Below are 23377 nucleotides of genomic sequence, written 5' to 3' on the forward strand. Positions count from 1 at the left end.
CGTTATTATAATATTGACATAGGAGCTCATGGACAGAAAGGGCACCGGAGTGGTATTTCGCTCTGGCTGTCATTGTCTGAAGCAGAGTAATGGGAATTTATGGCAGGTATTACCTCCCAGATGCGGGGCAGCCTCCTGCGGAGCAGCCAGGTCGATGCTCAGTCGGATCGATGCTGTAGCTGGCGGCATTATGCAAATTGCCTTCTCTCTATCAGTATCAATATTATTAAAGTTAATACCCGAATGTAATCGTCTTTTCTCTGTGGAGCCAGGGAGACATGAACAGCTGAAACGGCATGTTAATTTAGCGATGCTATTCTTCAAACGTAAGCGATGTATCATTGTAGATAAAATCGATATGAGCATTAAAGGATTTTGCAGTTTACTTCATTATGTAAACTCTGTGGTAGTTGAACTCATTTTCCTTCAGTTATTCACATCAGCCATAACGGGTAATGTCTCTATAACGATCTACATTATAAACCTTTGCAGATCAAAAACTATCATGGACAATTTGTCATTAAAGTCATTCCTTCTAATAACAACATTAATTGTAAACCCACTAATTGAATGAAGATAGTGATGAACCACAACAATATATCTGAGACACAGCGTGCCTGAGGCGGGGGCATTGTCACAGACTAGAACAGGATCCTTTCACTTATCCCAAAGAAGCACCTTATCATGTCGTTTTAGGGACGATGTCTTAATTCAGCCAACTCCCTTACAACCAAGTATGCAGTGAAGTTAGTCCGTCAATTAGTTATTTAATGAAGTTACTAACTCAGAGCCCAACCTTCCAGTGCAGAAGCTGCTGGCATTTTCCATGGAGCAGTGTTCAGTGCCCGTCCCCCCGTTTTGGGGGCTGTAGCGCCATGCTGGAAGTGGGGACCTCTGGCTCCTGGCTGCGCTGTTGGTCTGGGTGCAGACCTCGCTGCAGGCTCGGATCGGGGTCGGCTGCTCCCGACATCGGCTTTTCACCGCTGGGTATTTACTTTTTGGCTTGAGTCTTACACAGATGCGGCTCAAGCTTTCTGAGCACCCAAATATGTTTGCAAACACGTTGTAAAAACTTTTCTTAACTGGTACAGGAGTAGTGCTGTAGATTTAAAAGGTGACAGCACACTCCTCTTCCTAGAAACTAAGCACATTCAAAAATTTTGGAAGGACAGAGGAAAATAGATTGCATTATTCTCACGAAGGCAAAGCTCTACACAGCTACAACAGCAAATCCATCTACTGCAAAATGAAAACCTCTGAATGCCAGAGACCAACATTTTCTCAAGAGCTGAGGCTTCATTCATGTGGCACTCATTCTTGGGGCAGAGCAGTCATCATTCTTGCTGCTTCCAGATTAAAAGCAAAGTGTGTATTTTGTTTCATGTAATAAACACATGCTAAGAAAAAAAATCGATCGCTCCAGCCCTAGGCATGCAATTCATGAAATCTTGCTAAAACAATGTAGTCACACAATGTCCGTTCACAATCAAAAGGCAGATGTTAGTTATACCGAGCAGCGCGACATATTTTGTCTTGCGGCAAGTGTTAATTAAACTTCTAGTTTTGAGGCACAAAGCACAGCTGTACACGTAGATGGGCGGAGGACAACGGGCAGTTTGCTGTCCCCTCAGGGGCATGGCAGCGGAGCAGCTCCCGAAGAGCAGTGCTCGTGACCTGTCAGCAGCCGGAGACCTCGAGGGCAAGGGGCCGTCAGCCGAAAACTGGGAGGGTGGCACGGGGCCGAGCCCCGAGTGCCCACACACTGCTGTACAGCCGATTTCACGGAGTAAGCGAGGCCTTGTGGGCGCCTGGTCGCCATCTCAGGGCGCAGAGGCCTGCCTGCCATGGCGGCGGTGACCCATCCTCCCAGGGCCCGAGTCCCCCCTGCAACACAGTGAAGTGCGTTGGCGTCCCTGTCTTCACACACGAGCCATTCTGGTTTCTGTAGTGGGGTTTTCCCGGCGTGGACTTTCAGCTCCGCTGGTGTCCCAAACCTTTGGAAACGAAAACGCACGGGGGAGCAGACGCCTCCCCCAACCTCCCGCCGCGCGGGGGCGCAGCTCGCTGCCGCTCCCTCCTGCCCTCTCCATGGTGCCTCCCGCCTTCTCCCCTCGCTTCCGGTGTTGCCATGGGTGGGCAACTTCCGCTTCCGGCTTTCTAGTTCCGGGTTCTCCGGTGGAGGCGGCGATGGCGGCGGCCTCCTCCTCGGCGGCGGCTGCTGGCTGCCGGGAGGGCCCGGCGGCAGCGGCAGGTCCTGGCTGGAGCGACTCCCAGTTCCGTCGTTACTCTTTCGAGACGCGGCCCATCCCGCGGCTCAGCCACAGCGACCCCCGCGCCGAGGAGCTCATCGAGAACGAGGTGCGGTGGGCAACGGCGGCTCGACTCGGCCTGGCCCTGGGGCCGCGGCGAGGCCGGGGGGCTTGTGCTTCGCGGCGTGGGGGCTGCCAGCCCTGCCCGTCAGGCCGGGCAGAGCAGTGCCCGCAGAGCGGCTCGCAAAGTGCAAGGCTGTCCCGGGTCCCGGTGCCGTCCCGGGTGCGCTCACCTCCCCATCCCGGCTCTGTCCCTCTGGGCTACCGGGCTATCTGCCTTCTCCCCGCGCGGGCTTGGTTGTTGCCGCTGTCCTGTCCCTCTTACTTGTAGTGGACGTTTTTTTTTGGTCCCACGGTGCTGAGTTGTGAAACTTGCAGGAAACATTTGCTTTAAGTGCTTTGTTGTCTGGATGGAAATCGTGGAAATGTGTAAAACCATGGGTACGTGCTCGCTATTTTGTAAGTGAGAGCAGCCACAGATGCGCAGGTTGCCTTGCAATAGTAGCTCTTGTATTGGTTATGGACAAGTTCAGTCTAGTTTTGGTAAGATTGCTGGTTGTTTTGGGTTTTTTTAAAGAAAGCCTGCAAAAAGGGAAGCTGTGCATGCACAGCTGGGAAACACAGCAGCTGTCATTCTTGGTTTGGTTGGTTACTGTTTATAGTTGAGGAGATAGGTGATGTCCTTTGTTTTCCTTTTGTAGTGGTTCTGTTTTTGGTGTAGAAGAGATGGGGTAATCTCAGTTTTCCTGTGGCTGAAGGTTATCTGTGATCCTCTGAGAAGAGATGAGTGCTGTCTCTTTTTCTGGATTCAGAAGTAGCAGCATTTACCCCTTCTTAGCTGAGGCTGGAAGTGACCAGACAGAATCTATTGTGTCTCCTTGCTACGTGGCAGGACCAAGTAGGCCTAAAACTGTTCCCAGCTCGTGTTTGTCTAACCTCATGTGTTAGAGATTAGCTAAGTAGATAGCACAATCTGTCCCATTGCTACCAGGAGCTTGCTGTAGAAGCAGACCACCACTTTCTTAAAACTTCCTATAATGTTTTGCTTTTTTTTCCTCCCCCAACCAAGATATCTGATTACTCTAAATGTCTTTTCCAATTCCCTATTTTCCAAGAGAGTTTGTGTGGTTGCAGTAATGAATGTGATCATTCTCAAGTTCAAGAGGTCCTTGAATCAATAAACTTCCTGTTTCTCTCCAGGAGCCAGTGGTGCTGACAGATACAAATCTGGTTTATCCTGCTCTGAAATGGGACCTGGACTACCTCCAGGAAAACATTGGCAATGGGGACTTCTCAGTGTATAGTGCCAGCACACACAAGTTTTTGTACTACGATGAGAAGAAGATGGCCAATTTTAAGAACTTCAAACCCAAGTCGAGCAGGGAAGAGATGAAGTTTGCTGATTTTGTGGAGAGACTCAAAGAAATACAACAAAAAGGGAGTGCTGAGAGGTAAGTGATACGTGGAGGTTTCTCCATTTCTGCAGGTCTAAGTAGGAGGTAAGTTTCTTTTCAGTGAGTGTTGATGATTAAGACCTCTCAAACTTTTCATTTTTTTTATAGCCCTGCTTTTCCTGAAGGGCTGCTACTTGACAGCAGCCTTGTTAGCTGATTAAAAAAGTCATACCATTAGTTAATCAAACTGTTCATATTGTCTGCAGAGATTTATTTCCTTCTCTGTCTGAGGCAGGGTTTAGATAGAGAAAACCTTAAGATTCACTTTCTTTTGGCAGGCTATGGTATTAGTAGAGGAGCTTAGTTATCTGATTAAAAGGTACAGGCTATAGCTCTCAGCCTTTTTTACAGAATACCAAGGTAGCTGGTGCTAACCCTCTTACAGAAAGATGAGAAAAGGTTGTATATGTGCAGTGTATTTGGTGGTGGTGATGGCCTACACCACTAACAGAGTTGTAAGTTACTGAGAGGAGCTTCACATTTATATGGAATACAACTATTAACAACTGTACTTAAACCCTCAGTTAATTTTATCAGTCACCAGCTCTCTAAAAAGACTTAGGGATGCTTAATTGTGTCTGAATTGGAAGCAACTCTGTGTCCGCGTCCTCTTGTCATCTGTACCTTTCTCTTCTTTCTCAGCTTCAGGTGTGCTTTTTCCAAGAGAGAAGGCAGTCCTTGAGCTTAAAAATGCATTTTCCTTCCACCATTGTAGACAGACAGTATTCTGTAATACTGTGGTTGTTAATACAGATGTTTGATTCCTCTGATCCTCTATGTCTAAATGTAAGCGTGGCTTTAAATTAACTTGATACTGAAACGTGCTGAGTTTCCTGAGCTCTTTTTGGCCCTCACACATTTCTAGTAGAAGAGGTAACTCTTATTGCAGATGAAAGAGAGTGTTGGCATTTATCTGGGGATTATTCATTGCTGTGTTTGATATTTGATAGTGGCCTGTTTACAGTTTCCTCCTCCTGCACTGTGAGGGGGTGTTCTTGCTCTAAATTTCTCTTTTTTCTTTGTGACTCTTCAAGCAGAACTGAGTTCTGTTCCCTTCTGTACCAGTAAGTCTTTCAGTGAAGTCTGGGGACTTTTTGAAACTGTTTCCTTCCACAGGTGTTTGTGGCATGTAGTAATAGAACAGCATCTCTAGGAGTTATGTTTCTTTGTTTTGAAATCTTTCTGAAGAGATCGGGAGATATGTCTTTATGTTCATGACAAAGCTTAATACTGATTTCTGCTTGTCTCTGGGAAAATACAGGCTATATCTGCAGCAAACCCTGAATGACACAGTTGGAAGGAAAATTGTCGTGGATTTCCTTGGCTTCAACTGGAACTGGATTAACAAGCAGCAAGGGAAACGTGGCTGGGGTCAACTGACTTCTAACTTGCTTCTTATTGGCATGGAAGGTAAGCGGTTTCCTCTGACTGGAGGAGGAAGGGAGAAGATTTGGTCAGCAGCACTGTATTTCAGTTCCAGAAGGTCTTTCAAATGGATTTTCTACTAGTTCATAAGTGTTCTTTCAGAGCAGGCACTTTAAGCTTTGTGTTGGGAGGGGACTGTTGTCACAACTTCACTTGGGTTATAGAGAGGAAACAACCAAAGGAATAGCCTGTGTTTCCCCAGGGATGTACCTGAATGCCTGGATGTAATCTCGTGGAAAGGCTCTGTGTGATGCTGGTAGGGCTGTGTTTTCAGTAATTGCTAATCATATTCTGAGACCTGTTTATTGTTTGGATGCTTCAGATGCTGGAGACTTAAAATGCTCAGAGTCTGCAGTTTTAAAATGCAAAAGGGTTTGCAAGTCAAGCTAAGTTGTGTCTTCTGGGCTTTTCTTAGCATGTCCAGTGTCTACCCAGGAGGAAATGTTGATTGTTCTGTGTAGCATTTGTTCTTATTTGATCTGGTACACTGTGGGGAGGAATTCTCTTGCAATTAAGAGCTGAATTTGTTCTTGGAAGGTTAAAGGGCACTGGAGAACTTGAAGGTGGGCAAATCCTAAAAATATCTGGATGGAGTGGAGTTCCAAATCCGTGTGGAGACTGACTCATAGGCAGGTGCCTTAGACAGAGGTACTACTACGCTGTTGAAAAGGAGAACATTCTAGTAGAAAGTAAACTCAATAATGGGGCAAGGAATGTACACGGTTTTGTGAAGTGGGATGGCCTATAATCAATGTGGCCATCACATCCAATTATAATGGACCAATTCTGATTACTTGGCAGTTCATAGCTGTTCAGTTCTGACAGCAGATGTTTTTTCCCCTTTGTGACAAGTCATACTCAACTTTACAGTAGTTTGCCACTTGTTTTGAGAAGAGAACTTTATATAAAAGGACTGCACCAACTCTTCCCTACAGGTCATAAAATGATCACTAAAATCCTATTATCGGCAGGTTATGCACAAGAATGAAGAAATTGTCTCGAACCAGTGTGTGCTAGATAAAAGGAGTGTCTTTACAGGAGCATGTGATTGTATGATCTATTTAATGAAGTTAGGGGGTTAACTGTTACCTTAATTCTCTTTAGTGAAAATACATATAAAAACAAGCTAAAAGATTAATATCTGAATTGGCAAACAGACTGAAAAATGTTGTTCTGAGGCGTACAAAATGACCCACTCTATTTAAATAATATTTGATTAAATTCAAGATCTAGTGGTGACAGTCAAGCTTCATAACCATTAATCAGACTGAGGAGGTGCTGTTGGTACCCCCAATGACAGAGATTTGTTTACTTGTTTTCTTGCAAAACTACTAGGACTTTTTTTCAAAATCAGACTGTTAGACTCCTTTTCTCTAGACTAATAAGTCTGTTCCATAAGTTGTCATCTAAACAGCGTTTTATGAAAAAGCTTCCTGTCAACACTCACCATCTGCTGTTCATGGAAACAAGCTGGAAATCCTAATCCTGTAGAGCTTGAGTTGCTGAATAGGGATTTAGAAGGGAAATAAAGTGGGATCGCAACTGCTCAATAAAGGCTGACTGATACAGCGATCAGTTTGTAACATTCCTGCGGTCATTTTCCTTATTCAGTTTTCTGAATATGTGGGAGTGTATTTACTGTCTTTATCAAGGAATATAACTTGCTTCCATCTTTCATACATGTACATAAGAGTGTCTTGATCATCATCTTTTCTCTCCCCATAGGGAATGTGACACCAGCTCATTATGATGAGCAGCAGAACTTCTTCGCTCAGATTAAGGGTTACAAGAGGTGTATCCTGTTCCCTCCTGATCAGTTTGAATGCCTCTACCCTTATCCTGTGCATCATCCGTGCGACAGACAGAGCCAGGTGAGAGGCAGATCTGTTCTCTGCTCCATGCTAAAAAAGGGCATTTGTGGAGATGCTGGGTGGGAGGAAGCTATGCTGGAGTTAAAGCTGCATACCACTGCTGAGCTTTTGCAAAACCTGCGTTCAGATCTGTTAACCACTGAATACATTGAAAATACATGGAAGGACTGGTGGTGTTTCTGTTTGTGTCTGATCCTGACTTCCAAGTGCTAGAGCTGTAAACATCTTGCTGATAGCACAATTGGGCTGCAGTTTCTGCTTTCTCTGTTCTGTTTCATTGATCACTTGGTCAAACACAGATTTGCTCAGATGTCTTAGTTGGTGGTACTTTGAGGGTACTGCAGGACCTCACAATGGAGTTAAGACATGAATCAATGTAAAAGCTGTGTAGAGAAGATCTGGAGGATTTGATGCTGAGCGCCAATAATGAGGATTGTCATTGCAGGAAGTTCTTCTGAGTTTCTTAATGTTTTCTTCCATTAGGTGGACTTTGACAATCCTGACTATGAGAAATTTCCAAACTTCCGGAGCGTGGTTGGCTATGAGACAGTGGTGGGTCCAGGGGATGTCCTATACATACCCATGTACTGGTAAGAAGGATGTCGGGACTGCACAGCGATCAGCAAACAAAGGTTTAAAAAGTCTTCTGCTTAAAGTGTTGGGTTGGCTCTTAAGAGAATTTTCATACAATCATAGAATGGTTTGGGTTGGAAGGGACCTCAAAGATCGTCTAGTTCCACACCCTCCACTAGAGCAGGTTGCCCAAAGCCTCATCCAGCCTGGCCTTAAACACTTCCAGGGATGTGGCTGCCACAACCTCTCTTTGGTTTGACTTCTCCAGCAAGTAGGATACGTTCTGGAATATTTTGGGCCAATCTGCTTCTACTTCCTGTCTGTTGGATGAGAGTGGTAATTCTTCCTGACACTATGTTATTGTGCAAGTACTCCACTAACGTGTGCAAGAAAAGGATCTATATTTAAATAAGGAGAGCTTTCCAGAAGTTCTGAGGTCTTGATGATGGAGGTATAGGGCAAGGCTTGTCTAGTCCAGTCTGAACTCATCCATCCAAGGTATTTCACTATAAGCTACGGCAATAGTTTCTTTTCTTTTTTGTGTGGTTTCCATGCAGGTGGCACCACATTGAGTCTCTCCTGAATGGGGGGATTACCATCACTGTGAACTTCTGGTACAAGGTGAGTACAAACACCTTCCTGTGCAGCTTGGATAGCTCTATCCCAGAGGATTTTTTCAGGTGGGATGTATTGGCACGTGCTGTCAATATGAGAACTTCATTGCACCAAATCCTTTGCTTTAAAGCTGAAAGCTACTTTCTCCCTTTCAAGTGGTGTTTGAAGAACTGGGTGGCTGGGAGAAGGTGGAATAATCTGCCAATTCAGGAAGCATGCAATGAGCTATTTTTGATATTTCAGGGTGCCCCAACCCCAAAGAGAATTGAGTATCCGTTAAAGGCTCATCAGAAAGTGGCGATAATGAGGAACATTGAGAAGATGTTGGGAGAAGCCTTAGGAAATCCACAAGAGGTACAAAAAAGAACCATATAGTCAGTGCTGTTGAAATTGTTATGGCTTAATGCAAAACTCGAGATGCCAACTATTCGGCTCTGCAGGTGTCACAGTGAGGGTAGGAGAAAGGGTTGCTCTGTTGCTGTGAATGGTTCTTCCTGCTGTCTTCAGAAGGTCCTTTGGCTACAAAAAGGCAAGCTCTTTAAATTATAATTCTGGAGAGGACCACTACAAACAGTGGAGTAATTGTTCTTGTATGTGGGGGAAGGTGTACTTTGGCTTTGGGCACTGCCAGGAAAGCATTGCTCCCAAATGCTCCTTAGCCTTCTGTGCAGCAATGATACCCAGTATTTGCAAAAAAAAAAAACAAACCCACCACCACCAAAAAAAACCCCAAAACCAACCAAACAAAAAACTGTTCTACCTGTTGAATCCAAGTTTCTTAAATAAGAGAAGTCTCATGTGCTTCCCCCTTAATGCACGTCTCTGTCATCTCTGAATTCTTTGCAATTTTAACCAACTGGTATTTCAAAAAAAACCCAGATTGAAGTACTAAAAGTCTGCTTTTGAAGATCTGCTGATCTGGAAGGGGAAATACAGGATGTGCACAGAAATGTTTTCATGGTCTGTAACCCTTACCACTGTGCAGAAACTCCTCTTTAGCACACTTGTGTGAGATCATGCCTCTTCCCTGAGATTATCTTACTGCCATAGCACGCTGAACTTCCCTCAGTGATCAGACAGTGCTGAGAAATGGGAGTGGTCTTGACTGAAACAAAACCTTAGCAAAATCATCAGTCCTAGCCTTCCTTCCAGGGGGATCCCAAGGACCAGAGAGGATTCAATGAGTAAGAATGTTCCTTTTCTGCCCTGCAAAAAGCAACCCCTGATGACTGTTGCCTCTTTTTAATAGCATCTACTGAGAAATCACGAATCTAGGGTGGGAGGTTAAGTTTCAAATAAATACCATTGATGCAATGTTTTGATGACAACTAAAGTTGGGTGTTAGCAGAGAACCCTGCAATTTTGGTAGGATATTTGAGGATGTGCTCAAGAGTGCCCCAGTGTTTTATCTAGAAAATACTTTTAAAGTGATTTGGTGTACCTTAGGCTCAGTTTATGCGCTGAGATCCTCAGCTCATAAGGTGTTGGGATGCAGAGGGAGCAGGCTCTGCAGGTGCCATTTCTGTGTAACTGTCCTGGCTAACAATCTGTTTTTGCTTTGGACAGGTGGGTCCCTTGTTGAATATGATGATTAAGGGACGGTATGACTAATGCCTGGCTGCCCGGGTGACTGATGTTGGAGCTGCTTTGTTCACAAGCAATGGAAGATACTGAGCGCTAGTATTGCACGCAGCACTTAACAGACTGATGGGTCTCCTGGCCCATCCCTGCCCCACTACAATGAAGGGGGCTACTGGAACTGCAAAACCGTTAGTACCCCATTCATCCTCCACTCTCATCTAACCGAACCTCCCAAGAAAGAGTCTGCACTTATTGGAAGCTGGATTCATGCTCACTAACTTGTTTTTTTTCTCCCTCTGCCCTGTTTGCCACAACAAGAAGCGTGGCTTCTGGCACTCGGATGTGTTGCTTCAGGATTGTCAGGCATTTGAAGAAGAGCTTGGAGGAGATCCAGGAGTGATCTTGTTTCCTCAGCCTCATGGGGTTTGGGCTTCCTGGCTGGGTTTGTATGTTGGTGCCTGCAGTGGATATGAGATGGGAAGCGATTGGTTTCACAGTCCTCTGTTGTTAGAGGACCTGTCCATGCTCAACTCTGGCACCTTTTTGTATAATGGAAACAAACGTGTGAGATGGCCTGTGTGTAATGAGCAACTGGACAAATCATTCAGTTTCTTCAACTTAAGACATCTATGCTTTGGACTTAGTACAGGGTAGAGATCAGAGTGAATTCATCTAGTGTGTGAGCACCAAATCCTATGCTCTCTAAATAGCGTCTGTGTTGTAGGAGTCTAGATAAACCTCCTTTGTGACAGCTTTCTCTGGGGAGTGAAGGCTTCTCTCCTGCTCTTCTGAAGCTGCAGTGTGGTTAAAAAGGGGATGTAGCATTATGAAGGGAGATGCATAAATGCCAGGGCACTCTCCAAGTCTTGAATGATTAAGCCATGTTTTTAAGAGAAATTCCCCTGGGGTGCCGAGCTAGACTGTCAAAATGCAGTGTCAGACAGGTACAGAGCCTCCCTTCTCCCAACCAGGGGTGCTGACTCCTCGGGCTAACGTGGGAAAGTGCCCTTTTTACTGGAACTGCAAGAACTCGAGTGTATGTGGCTGCTCACAGGTGCACATGTTCGTGTGATGTTGTGTGGCTCCTGTCCATCAGTTAAATCCATGCCAGTGTGTGGTTCCCTTCCTTGTACAGTCATGTGAAAGAGGTCAGGGCTTTCTGTTTAAATGTGGTTAAGTTTATCTTGATCCTTCTTGTGTTCTGGGACTTGACATGGCAGGCCAGGAAGTGGGAAGACCAGGGCACAGGAACCGGGCAAGCCTCTGTTTGAGTCCTTGGCAATCACCCTGAAAAATCATTTTGCTTTCCTCCTCCTCCTCTTCCATGCAAAAGCCTTAGGCTTGTATGGAGGCTGGCTTTTTTATTCCCAGAGGTGCACTGCACTGCTGTCCCTGGTTTGGGGGGTGTGTGTGTGCAAAGGTCTTGTATATTTGATGCGGTTGTAATGGCTCCCAAGAGCTAGAGGTGGGAGAAGCTGTTTCATAGCCGATACATCTCATCCCACAGAATAGTGGAGAATTTGTTCTGTTGAGACTTCCCAGTGTTTTCCCCCTTGTTCTTTGGGGCTTGTTCTGACATGAGATTGATAAAAGTGTTGAGAACATGCTGCTCAAGAAGTGTTCCATCTTTGGCCTCGGGTCCCATCTTTTTCTGGGACAGCTCCTGCACCACTTGCAGTGAGCTTGTCTTGCACAAAGGTGAAAGGCTTCTCAAACAGGTCCCAGGGGTTAGTTTTCTGGCTGCTTTACAGGTCAGAACAAATGAAGTGTAATTGGCAGCTGCAGGGTCCTTGTTTAAAGAAATATGTCTGTGTCACTGAGTAGTCTGACTGCCATGTTACTTGTTGCAGACTCTCCAGAGCTGTGGTTAGATCCAGACAAAGGTCACTCAGCTGGATACTTATCAATGCCCAGCCTTTGGGCAAGTGGGGAAGAAGGCTAAGCTGCTGACTCTGGCCAAAAGCAAGGCCTTTCCAGGAATCCTGGGCACATGCCCTTGGTTGAAAGATGCTAAAATGAAATCCCATCTCTGTGCTATTTATTCAGCACATGGTAGTCTCCAGTACTACTTGTTAGACACCATCAACTCTTGAAGCTCAGGGTGGGAGTTTATATCCCGTGTGGAGAGAGAATGGTACTTACAGAACTTTAGGATCCTATTTTTTTTTCTTTATTTGCCAAAGGTCTAACTTTTAAAGTGTCTGAACAGGTTTTGCTGCACTTGACTTCATGAAAGCTCATTTACAATGCACTGATGGACTGACTCCCCCCCTTCCCTTTTCACCTTGTGCTTTCAATGCCCCTTGCCATGGTATTGGGAAGCTGTGTGTGTTCTCTGCTAGGGGTGTGTGTGCAGGGGGTGGGGTGTGACAAACACACGGTACCTTCTGAAGTGTAGTTCTTAAATACAACCAATGTTGAACAACAGAATTGTGTGGCTTTTATTTTGTGAGTGGCCGTAAAGGAGAGCTGTATAAGGAAATGTGCGTATAAAGGTACCTTTCAGTCTTTCTAGTAACTCCGCAGTGTTCTTCACTGGTGAAAGCTGCTGGTCTCCAGAACTGCTTTCAAAATAGCAATACCAACTGCATTACTGCGTGTCTTCACAACTTTCCGCATACTACTTCCATAATCCTGAAAGGAAAGCTGGGAATAAGATGGTATCCTTGAACCCTGTCAAAAACAGGTGTTGGTGGGAAGGGAACAAATTCTCCTCCCTGCTGACCCGAATTGTGTCACCATGCTCTGATCACTGACAGGATGACAGAGCAAAGTAGACTATCAGGTCTAATGAGTTCTATCAGTTGGTTATCCTTTGGGATATCATGTCCTCCGTTTGGTCCTTTACCCGATTCATACTTTGATCAAGGAGATTTTGTGGGGAGGGTTTCTCTGTGTACCCCTGCTATATGTTAGCAGCCTTAGGTGGTGGAGTCCTCTCTGCCTAATAAAGACACAGGTTATTTTATGGTAATGTTAACTCTACAATCTTGGCATCTAACCATCAGTGAAACATTGGCTAAATCTAAACAAATTTCTAATGTGTAGTAAAGTGGGGAAGAGTTAAATAGAGATTAGGGATGTTGGGGGCAGTGGGGGGAGAGACAGACATCTGTCTGAGCCTGGGGTACCATGTTTGGCATTCTCATGCCCCCGGGGGACAGGGTGAATGTGGAGGGAGGAGGAAAGACAAGTGGATAAAGTCTTCTGTAACCATGGGTGTTAACCCTTCCCTGCTGTGCCTGCTGGGTGCATCTCTGCACACACACTTGCTTCTGTTCCACTGAACTTAGTGGTCTGTTATGTTTGATCCTGTAGTCTTTCTGTTGTGCCCATGCCTCTTGGGAGCATGCATGGCTGGCACCACAAAGCTCAGAAACGTCTCAGGTTGTGCAGAGAAGCAGAGGAAACTGATGTATGACAATGTGTCATTTGAAAACTAGATCAGATGCCAAGATTTTTCACTTGCACTTCTAGTCTTGTTTGTTTTTATTACCTTAGGTTCTATAGTACCTTTCTTCTCTTTTGTTTCTCCCATTTCCCTGTTCCTTGAAAAGTGAGATTTTTTTGAAGGAGAATTGACCTTTGTCTTAATCCTTGTAGATCATGGCTGCAGGATCTTTCCTGTAGAAAGAGAAGAACATGGGTTTTTAAACTGATGCGCTGTTTCACCCCCTTGCTGATCAGTGTCAGGCTCAGCTCAGTGATCGCCCAGGAACTCTGGAGTGATAAAGCAGGCCCAAGGTGAAAGCTAGCGGGTCAGGATCAGGGCCAGGGCTGAGGATGTATGAGCCATAGCTGCGATGCAGGGGCAGCCCAACACAGGTGGGGGTGAAGGGGAAGACGCTCAGCATCAAAGCAGCTCTTGAGGGAAGGGGGCAGACCTGGGCTGAGACTGCTGCTTCGCTTCTTTACAGCAGTTCTTACCAATGAGCAAGCCAACCTTGAACGCAGCCAACTGCTCTTGAAAGCTCTAGAATGAGGATGGTGCACTCAGTCTTGGCAATCTCGTGGCAGCCCTTTGGTGCGTGGTCAACCCATGCTGCTGTCTCAGCCCTGGAAGCAGAACAGCAACTGCAAAAGGGAGTATTGCCTTTGCATGTGTTCTTTCAAAGCGCTTTTCTCTAAGCCTCCCTTCTGCCACATGTGTGAGGAGCTTCCTTGCACTCTGGGTTATGCTCTTCATTTTCTGTTCCAGTTTCGGAGACAGCACCTCTCTCATCAATGTCCTGGGAAGTCCTGAAGTCCCTGTCTTCTCTGGGCGCTTTTCTGCATTGGTGCTGCCTAGAAGGAAAGGGAAAGAGATGCTGTTACTGTGACAAACACATGCAAAGTAAGTTCTAATTACTGCCTCACAAAGTCAAATATTTGTTGCAAGCAGAGGACTAATTGTGGGGGGAGGGAGCGGAAGTTGAGGCTCTTGGAGTGTAAGTGGAACAGATGCCCGGACGCCTTGGGGAAACGCAGCTTTCCTCTACAAATCAGAGCTTTAAATTACAAGGCTTTTACCAACGAGAACAGTTGTGGGAAGTCGTCTGCTCTCATTTGCGTAATGGCTTCTGTCACTGGTGATTAGACACAGGATGAAGGAAAAGAAATTTGACAATTAGGAATGAGCGATCATTAATCAGAATCTTTGTTAGAAGGAGGGAAGGGGGGGAGAATATCCCGCAAACAATGGAGGCAGCCACTAGAGCCACAGTGAAGTCCATGAGATGCGTAACTCTGAGTGCTGCTGTTGCTCTACAGAGCCCCCTCTGCCTAGGTACAGTGCAGCAGCAAGGGTCTTGGCTTGGTTGGAAAGCTTGCGGAGGAAGGCAGCCACGCAAAATCTTTGCTGTGCTGTTCAGTGATTCCCAGCTTTCTGCTTAGTAAGGGAGAGAGCACATCTTGGAGCCCTCTCCTTGCCCCATCAACACCTCGTGCTTCCTTCTCAGTGCCTGGCTGCAAACTGCCAGCAAAAAACACAGAAACACCTTCTTAAATTTTTGCAGCGTCCTTTCCCCACATCTTGCATGCAGCCTTGCAGTTTCTGGTGTGGAGGAGAGCAGGCACAGACTTTGACTGGCAAGCAGAAAGATTAGGACGAACAATGTGAAAGCAGTTCCAGGGTCTTTTCCGGATAATGTCATTTCTTACAAGAACACAGAGGAACGTGATGGGCTGCATGACAGGTAAATAAAAGAAGGCAGTTGTGACTTCTCTGTGTGTCGTTGGCTGGCTTAGCTCATCATCCAGCCATGCACAATCCAGTATATGCATTTCTTTGGGTTTTGTGGGGTTTGATCAAATCATTGGTACACACGAAATCTGCTACCTATTTTTCCTACAGTTGTCATTCAAAGTCCTGTCAGGTTAAACATTTTAGTATAGCTTACACTGCCTCAGATTAGATCAACAGTTATAACTTGGGAGGGGGGATGACAAACCATTCGTGGGCCACACAAGGTTGGTTGGTGCATCTCAAGACTTAAGCTTACTGGATTCATCCATTTCAGTGACAGATCCTGTCTTTGCAAGGCTGGGTCGTTCACTTGAGGTGGAGGTCTCTGTTAGGGTCATTATTTCTGTGACTGAAAATCAAAGCAGATACCTCCAGAGGGGAGAGCTGAAGCCATGTTGCCTCATTCCTAGCTGCCTCTGAGCTCAGGCAAATGACAGCAGCTTGGATTTTCAGCCTCTTCCCATGGCTAGTGGTATTCACCACAGGAACTCAAAAGAGCAAACAGCGGATCTCAGGACGTGATCTAACAGGACTTTTTATTCAGTGCTCATCAGGAGAGAAGTTACGAGAATCATTGATCACATTGCTCGGCGTGGGGAGATGTGTCAGGCAGTGATTTCTATTCCCTCTTAAACATGTAAGGGGAGGTCTGCTTCTCATTCACAGCAACATTTTAAATACATGTTTAAATTTGGAGGAGTGCACCTCATGCTTTTTGTGGGTGGTAAGGCAGCTTGTGGTGATGCAGTGTTGCTGTTGGAATTCACCTCATAAAATTGCTGTAAACCCTGAGAAAGCCCAGACTTTGACATGGCAGAGTATTGCCCTTGCTGTAGAAGAGGTCACTGTGCTGGATGGCAGGAGCCACAGGTATGATTTTCATCTTGGAGTTTCAGTTGTGTTTTTTTCCTGGATAGTCAGGGTTCGCCATTGAATGCCCTGGCAGAGAGGACCTTTGGATGTGACTTGAAACCCTCGGGAAGCCAGGAAGGGAGGAGAGTGTATGCTCTCCTGCATGTAGGTAGTCTATGTTACGAGATCTGCTGCATGCCCTGTGTTCCCTGAGCTGCTGAAGCACCACTGGCCTCATGCAATGTGGAGACTCTGGCTGAGCTGAAAGTGGCTAAAGGAGTGAGGTCAAACCATTTGCTTCTGTAAAAGGACAGTCCCCGTGCCCACAGAGAGGGCACAGGGGGTTATAACCGCATCCAAGGAGGTAGTTTCTGTGGGAGGGCTTAGTACCACAGGTGATGGACTGATTCTGCCCAAGCTTGGCTGCTCCAAGTTCCTCTGCCAGGACCTTTGACAGTCTCTCAGAAGCTGCTCCTATCCATCTCTGTTTGACTGGGGTAAAATGCTTCCGGCAGCAAAGAATTACTGGTGCTGGTGGGTATTTAGGTCAGATGCAAGCCACTGCAGGCTGTGGAGCTGGAGGGTAGGTATGGGGCGGTAGGACCTTGCTCAGCATTTCAGGTAATAAGCTTCTGGTCTGTCAGTTCATGTGAACTGCAGAGATTTGTAGACCTGGGGAGTCACAGGGCTGTGTTACTTGGGCTGTCAGGTCTGACGCTGCTCTGGCGGAGCAGACCTCAGTGCTCTCTGAGCCTATGTTTGGGGGTGGTGCAAACCTGGGGGGTGAGCAGAGGTGGGAATCTCCGAGTGGAGTTCGGGGCTCTGAAGGACCCATTCATCTGCCACCAATTCACTCTAAGCACAGCCTGGGGCCCCTTGCTTCCACCTCCTCCCCTGCACAGAGGCAATCCTATATCTCCTGCTTTTGCTGTTTGTTTATAGCTCTCCCCATCCCATCTGTCTTTCTCTCCTCCTTCCTCCCCTTCCTTTTCCCTCCCTCTCCCTCCTCCCCCTCGTTCCCTGTAAGCGATTAATCATTTTGACAGGTTCAGCGATGGCCTTTATTTCCTTGAGGCAGCCAAGAAATGTCTGTGAGCACCTTCTCTGACACTCCTTGTGTTCTCTCGCCAATCAGATCAGCCACTTTGCTTGGAGTGACAACACCAGAAATGCAGGGAGGAGAGCAGGGGGGGAAACTCCAGCAGAGCCAGCTGGGGAAACGGGCAGTGGGGCAGCATCCAGTTGGGGTGCCATGTGGGCCCCCGTTAGCTGTGATGAATATGTCATTTCACTATAGCTTGAATGTGTCATACTTCGCTCCCTCCCTCTCCCCAGGCTCCCCTTCAAATCTTGGTTTCAGTGCAAAGGCAGTCGAGAAGAAATCAGGCTGCTCAGAAAAATATCAACCTCCAACAGAGTGGCTGGAGGGAAAAGCTGTTGGAGAAGAAAGAAGAGCAGGCTGGGATCATCAAGGGAAAAAGAATGGGGATGATTCTGCAGATGGATGTGGAAGCCTTCCTGGGAAACTCCCCTTTGTCTTGTGCAGGAAGAAAGTTGCCTCTGAGTCTCTGTCATGGTTCACTTGGACTTGTCATGTCATGAGGATGCCTTCCATCCACCTGCAGCTGGGGGAGCTCTTGGGCCACGGTACATGCTATTGCAAATGCTCTGCCATCTAACTAGAATGAAAATGGGGTGGATCAGGGTGCCTGATGTTCCCAAAATAATTTTGTATCTGCTCTGACTAGAGCAGATTAGCTCTGATTAGCTTTACAGCATCCTCCTTCCCCTTGGCATGGGACCAAGGGATGCCATACCTCTAGAGTTATTCTTTTTCCTCTTACCATGAAAGCGGATGTCCTCCACAGTGGGAAGGAGAGGTCCAGGAATAACCACTCTACCCAAGGCCTCTGGTGATGTCCGGAAACCCTTTGTGCAGAGGAATAGATTATAATGAACGCTTAAAGAAATGGAGGAGATAGTGAAGAAGAAAAGTTGAAGATGTCGCACTAGAAGTGAGATGGAATGTGATGTAAAGATCTTGCATGAGGCAGTCAGGTACTGTAAGGCAGGAGACTGGTTATAGTGACCCAAGGGATTCTCTCTAGTCTCTCTTGTTCCTATTAAACAAATAAATAAGCCCTGAGCTGAGACTAGAAGACAGTGAACAGGCTCATTGTGGATGAAAGGCCCTAGAGTAAGACTGCACCAACTCTTCAAGAAGGGCAAAGAGCAGGGCAGATGGAAGGGAGTGTCTGTGCTGGGAAGTCACCACCTCTTAAGATGGGACAAGGTGAAACCCCCTACCTCAATGCAGCTACACCTCTGGGAGGAGTAGCCAGGCAGGAGGTAGCTCCCAATTGACTCTGGGAGGCTCACACCCCCTTATGAAACATCAGTGCTTGCTATTCACCACATGAGCTTGAGTTCTTGCCCTACATTGAATTGTTTTGGTTGGAAAAGACCTTTAAGATCATCAAGCCCAATATGAAAGGCATAAGAATCAATTTTAACTGCAGGGCCCAGTAGCAGCAGGCAGGTTGGGTTCAGTGACAATGTTGAGGGAAAACTACAACCTCACTCCTGTTGTTTGTTTTCTCCTTGTGAAAAGGTTGCTCTTCAGGTAGAGACCTAAAAGTTGATACAGCCTAAATCCAAAGGGAGAGCAGTGAGCTCATCTGGAATAAATGTCTTTGCCTCTTGTGGGCTGACTCTGCATGAGATCTCTGGAAGGTAGGAAGACTTGAACTAAAGAGGAGTTAACAGGCCCTTTCCAGCAGATGAAAAGGCAGTGTGGACTCCCTCTGACAGACATGCTGCCCCATGTCTTGGGAGTGACCTCTGCTGAGGTCACTGCTTAGTTTCTCTAAGCTAGCATTTCTCTCAAGGAAGTATTGATTTTGTGTTGGTGGTGCTAAGCACTGTTGTTGAATGAGAAGCTATAAATGCTTGGCAGAACAGTGGTGGCCCTTCTTGGCAGCTAGACTCTCTGATCTGGCTTGCTTTCCGCAGGCTTGTGCTCATGTGTCCAGGGTGAGGAACATTGGCTTTGTGGTTCCAGGCTAGTGACTACTAATGGCTTCAGTGCCTCTTCTCCAGCGTGAGGTAGTTATGTTTGCTCCCTTGTGTTCAGTCAAGGACGGGAGACGTTCATTAGCAGCAGAAAATGGCCTGTCCCTGGACAGTTTACACCCACTAATAGGTTTCTTTCTTGAATATAACAAAAGAAGGGAACAGTTTATCTCAGTGCTGGGAGTTTTCAGAGAGAATGTATGAGATCTTCAGATGTTAAGTCCAACCAATGCTGGCTATCCTCAAAAGCCTGTTTTAAATCATGAATAGCCTTAGTGATATCTAGGTCTTTAAGGGTTCCTGCCTGTTGTGTGCACTTAAGGCTTTGAATCACGTAGCACTGCAGTGACGAAATTTGTGTCTTTGCCCTCCCAAGCCATGAGCAGCAGGCAGAACACAATGCTGTCTGTCCTTTCTTTGAGGCCACGCTATGAAAAGGGAAGCCTGAGAGTTTGCAGCAGTGAGTTCCCACTGTTGCTTTCAGCTGTTAAATTCAACTTTGCTTGCCCAGTGAGGTGGTTGTGTCTCCATCCTTAGAAATATTAGTTTGACTGGCCAAGGTCCTGAGCAACCTGATCTAATTGTACCTGCTTTAAGCAGGAGGTTGAACTACATGATCTCCTGAGGCCTCTTTCAACACAGATTATTTTATGATCCTATGGGTTTGCCAAGGAGAGCTCATCACCTCATGTGCTGTATTTCATCCCACCCCTTAAAACAATTACAGAGCCCAGATAATCCAGAATGTAAGGGAAGCATCAGATTATTTCTCTATATAGAAGCCTTTGTGTCAGGATGATGTAGGCTACTTTCTTTGGTCCTGGGGTTATGAACAGTTTTGTCACTGAACTTGCACTATGGCTGTCAGCAGAGCTGGTCAGTAGGGCAAGCTCAGGTAGATAGATGGTAATGGATTGAGAGGGCTCATTCATCGCATGGCAGATGCTTGTCACTTCCCCCCTGCAGTGAGTGTCCGCACAATGCAGTGGACAGGGTGCGACATCGCGGGGCAAGGGTAGAGCTGTTTGACTGCAGAACCAAAGCAGTGTTGCCACATCAGCGTAGTGTGGAGGCTTGACTCACTACTGCAAAGTCTTATTGCTGCAGCTGAGATGGTGTCCTCTGCTCGGTGCTGTGCTGAACCGGTGAAATGAATAAGCTGCATGGGGATGTCAATCTCGCTGTGTAGATGCATCTGTGGCCTGTCTTCTCCTGGAAGGCTGTAGCCTGGTTGCATGAGCACCATTGTGGCCCCAAGCCAGCTGGAGTCAAGGGGAGCCCTGTCCTCAGGCAGGGGCTGACCTTTTGGCCAGGGTGCTATGATGAAGCGACAAGGTGACTCGCCTAGCTGCAAATGGGAAAGTGTTGCAATCAGGAACTGTGATCCCCACTATAGACAAGCTGGACTATGCCCGGTGAATTGGAAGCTGAACAATAACTCGCCCCCACTTTCAGGAGTGGAGGATCTAATTTCAGAAGTGGTCTGTGCTGCATGTTGTGCTGTTGCTGTCCCTGTAGATTTCTGCAGCTTGAGTTTCAGGTGCTAAGCATCCTTGTAGTGGCCTGGGTCATCCCCTGTCTCCTGGAAAATATGAGATATCCTTGGTTATTGGCAAGCATCTCCATGTTGTGCAGCTGTTCCAGATTTCTGAGCAGCACCCAGTGTTTAATGGGAAAGCTGGAGCACAAAGCTAACGTTGCATGTTCCTTTAGGAGACAGAGGTGCTTGTACCCTTGGGGACTTCAGAATTGGAGGTTGGGTCGGTTGGATTTAGGAATCTCACATTTTGAGGTGCCCTGGCCAATGGAGACATTTGTGTCTGGGCTCTGTCTGTCTGGGCTGCTCTGAACGTTATGGATGTGTTGCTGCTGTCTTTGCGGAGTGGATGAAAGTGTTTGTGGTAAAATGTAATCAAGTGGAAAATTGCAGTGCATATAAACACATATGGCACTCAATGACTGGGCATTAGGCACAGTGACTGCAGGCAAAAAAAAATTATCTGTAAACGTTTCGCAGCAAGTTTTGAAATCTTAAAGAACAATAAGATATTAGCAATTTAATGGGGTGATTCAGCGAGGCAGCGATCCTTGGGTTGGGAGAACGAGGATGCATGCAGCTGCAGTGACGGGAGCGGCTGGGATTACTCAGCCAAGCTCAACAAGCCCTGTCTCCCAGCACAAGACAGCTGCCAAAGGTTTCCTTCACATGGCAAGGTGGCTGTGCTTGGAGAGGAGAGAGCCAGGAGGTGGCCCATGAACCTTACCAGTGCCACCTTCCAGCCTCCTCCAAGAGCCTGCTGTTTACAGCAGCATTTGGAAGAGCTTGCGTGCAGTCAATGAGGCAGAACTGATGGGCTAGGTGGATCAGGCCTGGCTCAGGTTGGGAGCCGCGGAGGCGCTGCAGGTTAACGGCTGGCTTGGCCTCCCAGAAAGGGAGAGATGGGTCCTCTTCACCTCCTGTGCCTCCAGGCTCCATCTGCTTATGCTGCCCAGGATAGCACCTTCCCAGCTATAGCAGAGCCCACAACAGTCCAAATCCTTCCTGGGGGCAGCTGTTTTGCACCCTGCCAAGGAGCTCTGTCATCTACTGGAACTGCACTTGGATCTTTCACATCTAACACCACGGGACTTCACTGCCTGAGCTAATTGTCCATCTCCAATCTTCTTGCTTTGATCCTGCTGCTTACAGGGGACAAAAAGGCATGTCAGGCCAGCATATGAAAGTGATTTTTGCTGAGTGACAGAAGTACCAGAAAGGTGTTTTTCTTCTCTTGCCATATGCTGATTTCCCTTTCTCTGACATGAATGTTACCTGTGAGTGGGAGGAGAAATGCACCTTGCCAGTGTCACCTGGCTGGCCGTACCTTTCCCAAGGGACACAGCAAAGCAGCTCGAATACTCGGAGGAATATAGCTTTGGTGGCTCTACTGACTGCCCTGAGGTCCTGGATCTGGTGGTCAAACTTGCTCAGCAGTTGATGAGGGAACAACTTCTGAAGATGGAGTGAAGAGGGCACCAAATGGGAAACCCCAAGGGTATTGGCTGCTGGGTCCAGCAAAGCCTGGCTGATTCCAGTCCTGTCTGGGGAGAAATCTTCCCAAAGTAACCAGTGACAGTAAGAACTGCCCAAATGAAATAAAAAGTAAACAAAACCAGTGTTTCTGGGCCATAAGTGACTGCTTTCCAGGAATGTAAGGAACATAGTGGGGTCCTAAACTGATGTGAGTAGAGCAGTAGGTTCTCTTAATCTCTCTGCATCAGACCTTTCATTTTCATGTTAGTTCACACACAACCATGAGAACATGCCTTTTCTTGGATCTGATCCTGGAAACTGAGACCCAAGTGCCTGCATCATTAGCAAAGTGTAACTTCAGTGAGATTACAGGCAGGCCTGTATTGATGTCTTCGGCTTCATCTGGCAATCTGCCTAAGGCTGGAATTCAGTAAGACATCGTACCTGCCACACTTTTGTGTATTCAACTCTGGGAAGAATTGACTAGAATAATGGTGGGAGAAGCTTTTAATGAATTGCTATTAAATAATGTTTATCTTCATTACATGTTTTTATTCATTTAAGAAATTCCTGCTTTTGATCTTATCTCCTTAAACATGGTATGTTAGAAAGAAAGATTCTATTCCTTGGCTCGTGTCACCTGCTGGTTTAGGCACTCATGGTGTTTACATCTATAAGCATTCTTGCTCTTGCTGATATATAAGTACCATAGAGAAGTCATTGTTCTACTAGCAAATCAAGCTGATGAGGCATGGCTACCTCTGTTGAGTACAGATACATTTACCTATAGAATTTCTGTGTCTTTATAACCTTCAGGTGAAGCCAGCCCTAAAGAATTGCCCAGAATACCCACAAAATATTCTGCTTTGGTCAAAATCAAATCTGAAGTTCTTCTTCAGACTTGTCCCTTTTAAAGGGCTCTGCATTTGCTTGAACTAGGTCCCTGCCTTTCCACTCTCTGCTCTGCTACCTATGGACCGTAGCTTGTTGCCAGCTTCATCTTTTCTCTGGGTATTTCTGTGCTGCTGCAGCACTAAACTCAGAGGGGTTGAGCCTCCCTTCCTCACATGAAAAAAGGGCATACATGAGCTTTCAGTCATAGCATTGCCCTTCAGCATGAGTGAATGAACAACAGGCTGAAGCAGGGCCCTGCACTTGTGAGCTTACGTGTACCAGTTGCTGGGAAAAGGTGGGCTTAGTTGGGAGAGCCCTTGCTGAGCAGCTGACAAGGGTGAGGTACTTCTGAGGAGGACTAATAGAGGGGAGACTTTATGGTTCCCTGTGGACAAATGGTATCTGTCCCTGGGCCTGAAGTGCAAACAGGTCCTACCTGCATTGGCAGCTGCTTCTGTGCCCAGGGGTTAAAGTACAGCTGCTGTCACCCTGGT

At 46.6% G+C, this 23377-nt stretch overlaps 1 protein-coding gene across 1 annotated transcript; it reads left to right on the forward strand.

Moving 5' to 3' along the window:
• The first annotated feature begins 2152 nt into the window (after positions 1 to 2152).
• On the forward strand, positions 2153 to 12255 carry HIF1AN (hypoxia inducible factor 1 subunit alpha inhibitor). Its single transcript, XM_054832022.1, has 8 exons — positions 2153 to 2358; positions 3510 to 3760; positions 5025 to 5173; positions 6914 to 7059; positions 7543 to 7649; positions 8190 to 8253; positions 8491 to 8601; positions 9814 to 12255. The coding sequence occupies exons 1-8, from the start codon at positions 2188 to 2190 to the stop codon at positions 9856 to 9858; spliced, it is 1044 nt and encodes a 347-aa protein (XP_054687997.1). The 5' UTR covers positions 2153 to 2187; the 3' UTR covers positions 9859 to 12255.
• Positions 12256 to 23377: the final 11122 nt, after the last annotated feature.

The sequence above is a fragment of the Grus americana genome, chromosome 7 (assembly GCF_028858705.1).
Source record: "Grus americana isolate bGruAme1 chromosome 7, bGruAme1.mat, whole genome shotgun sequence".
Classification (NCBI taxonomy): Eukaryota; Metazoa; Chordata; class Aves; order Gruiformes; family Gruidae; genus Grus; species Grus americana.

Bases quoted from the DNA above. Each gene is read 5' to 3' on its own strand.
- HIF1AN (XM_054832022.1), top strand. From the start codon at position 2,188: ATGGCGGCGGCCTCCTCCTCGGCGGCGGCTGCTGGCTGCCGGGAGGGC. The intron at 3,761-5,024 runs GTAAGTGATACG...GGGAAAATACAG, and splicing joins CAAAAAGGGAGTGCTGAGAG to GCTATATCTGCAGCAAACCC. The intron at 7,060-7,542 runs GTGAGAGGCAGA...TTCTTCCATTAG, and splicing joins CGTGCGACAGACAGAGCCAG to GTGGACTTTGACAATCCTGA.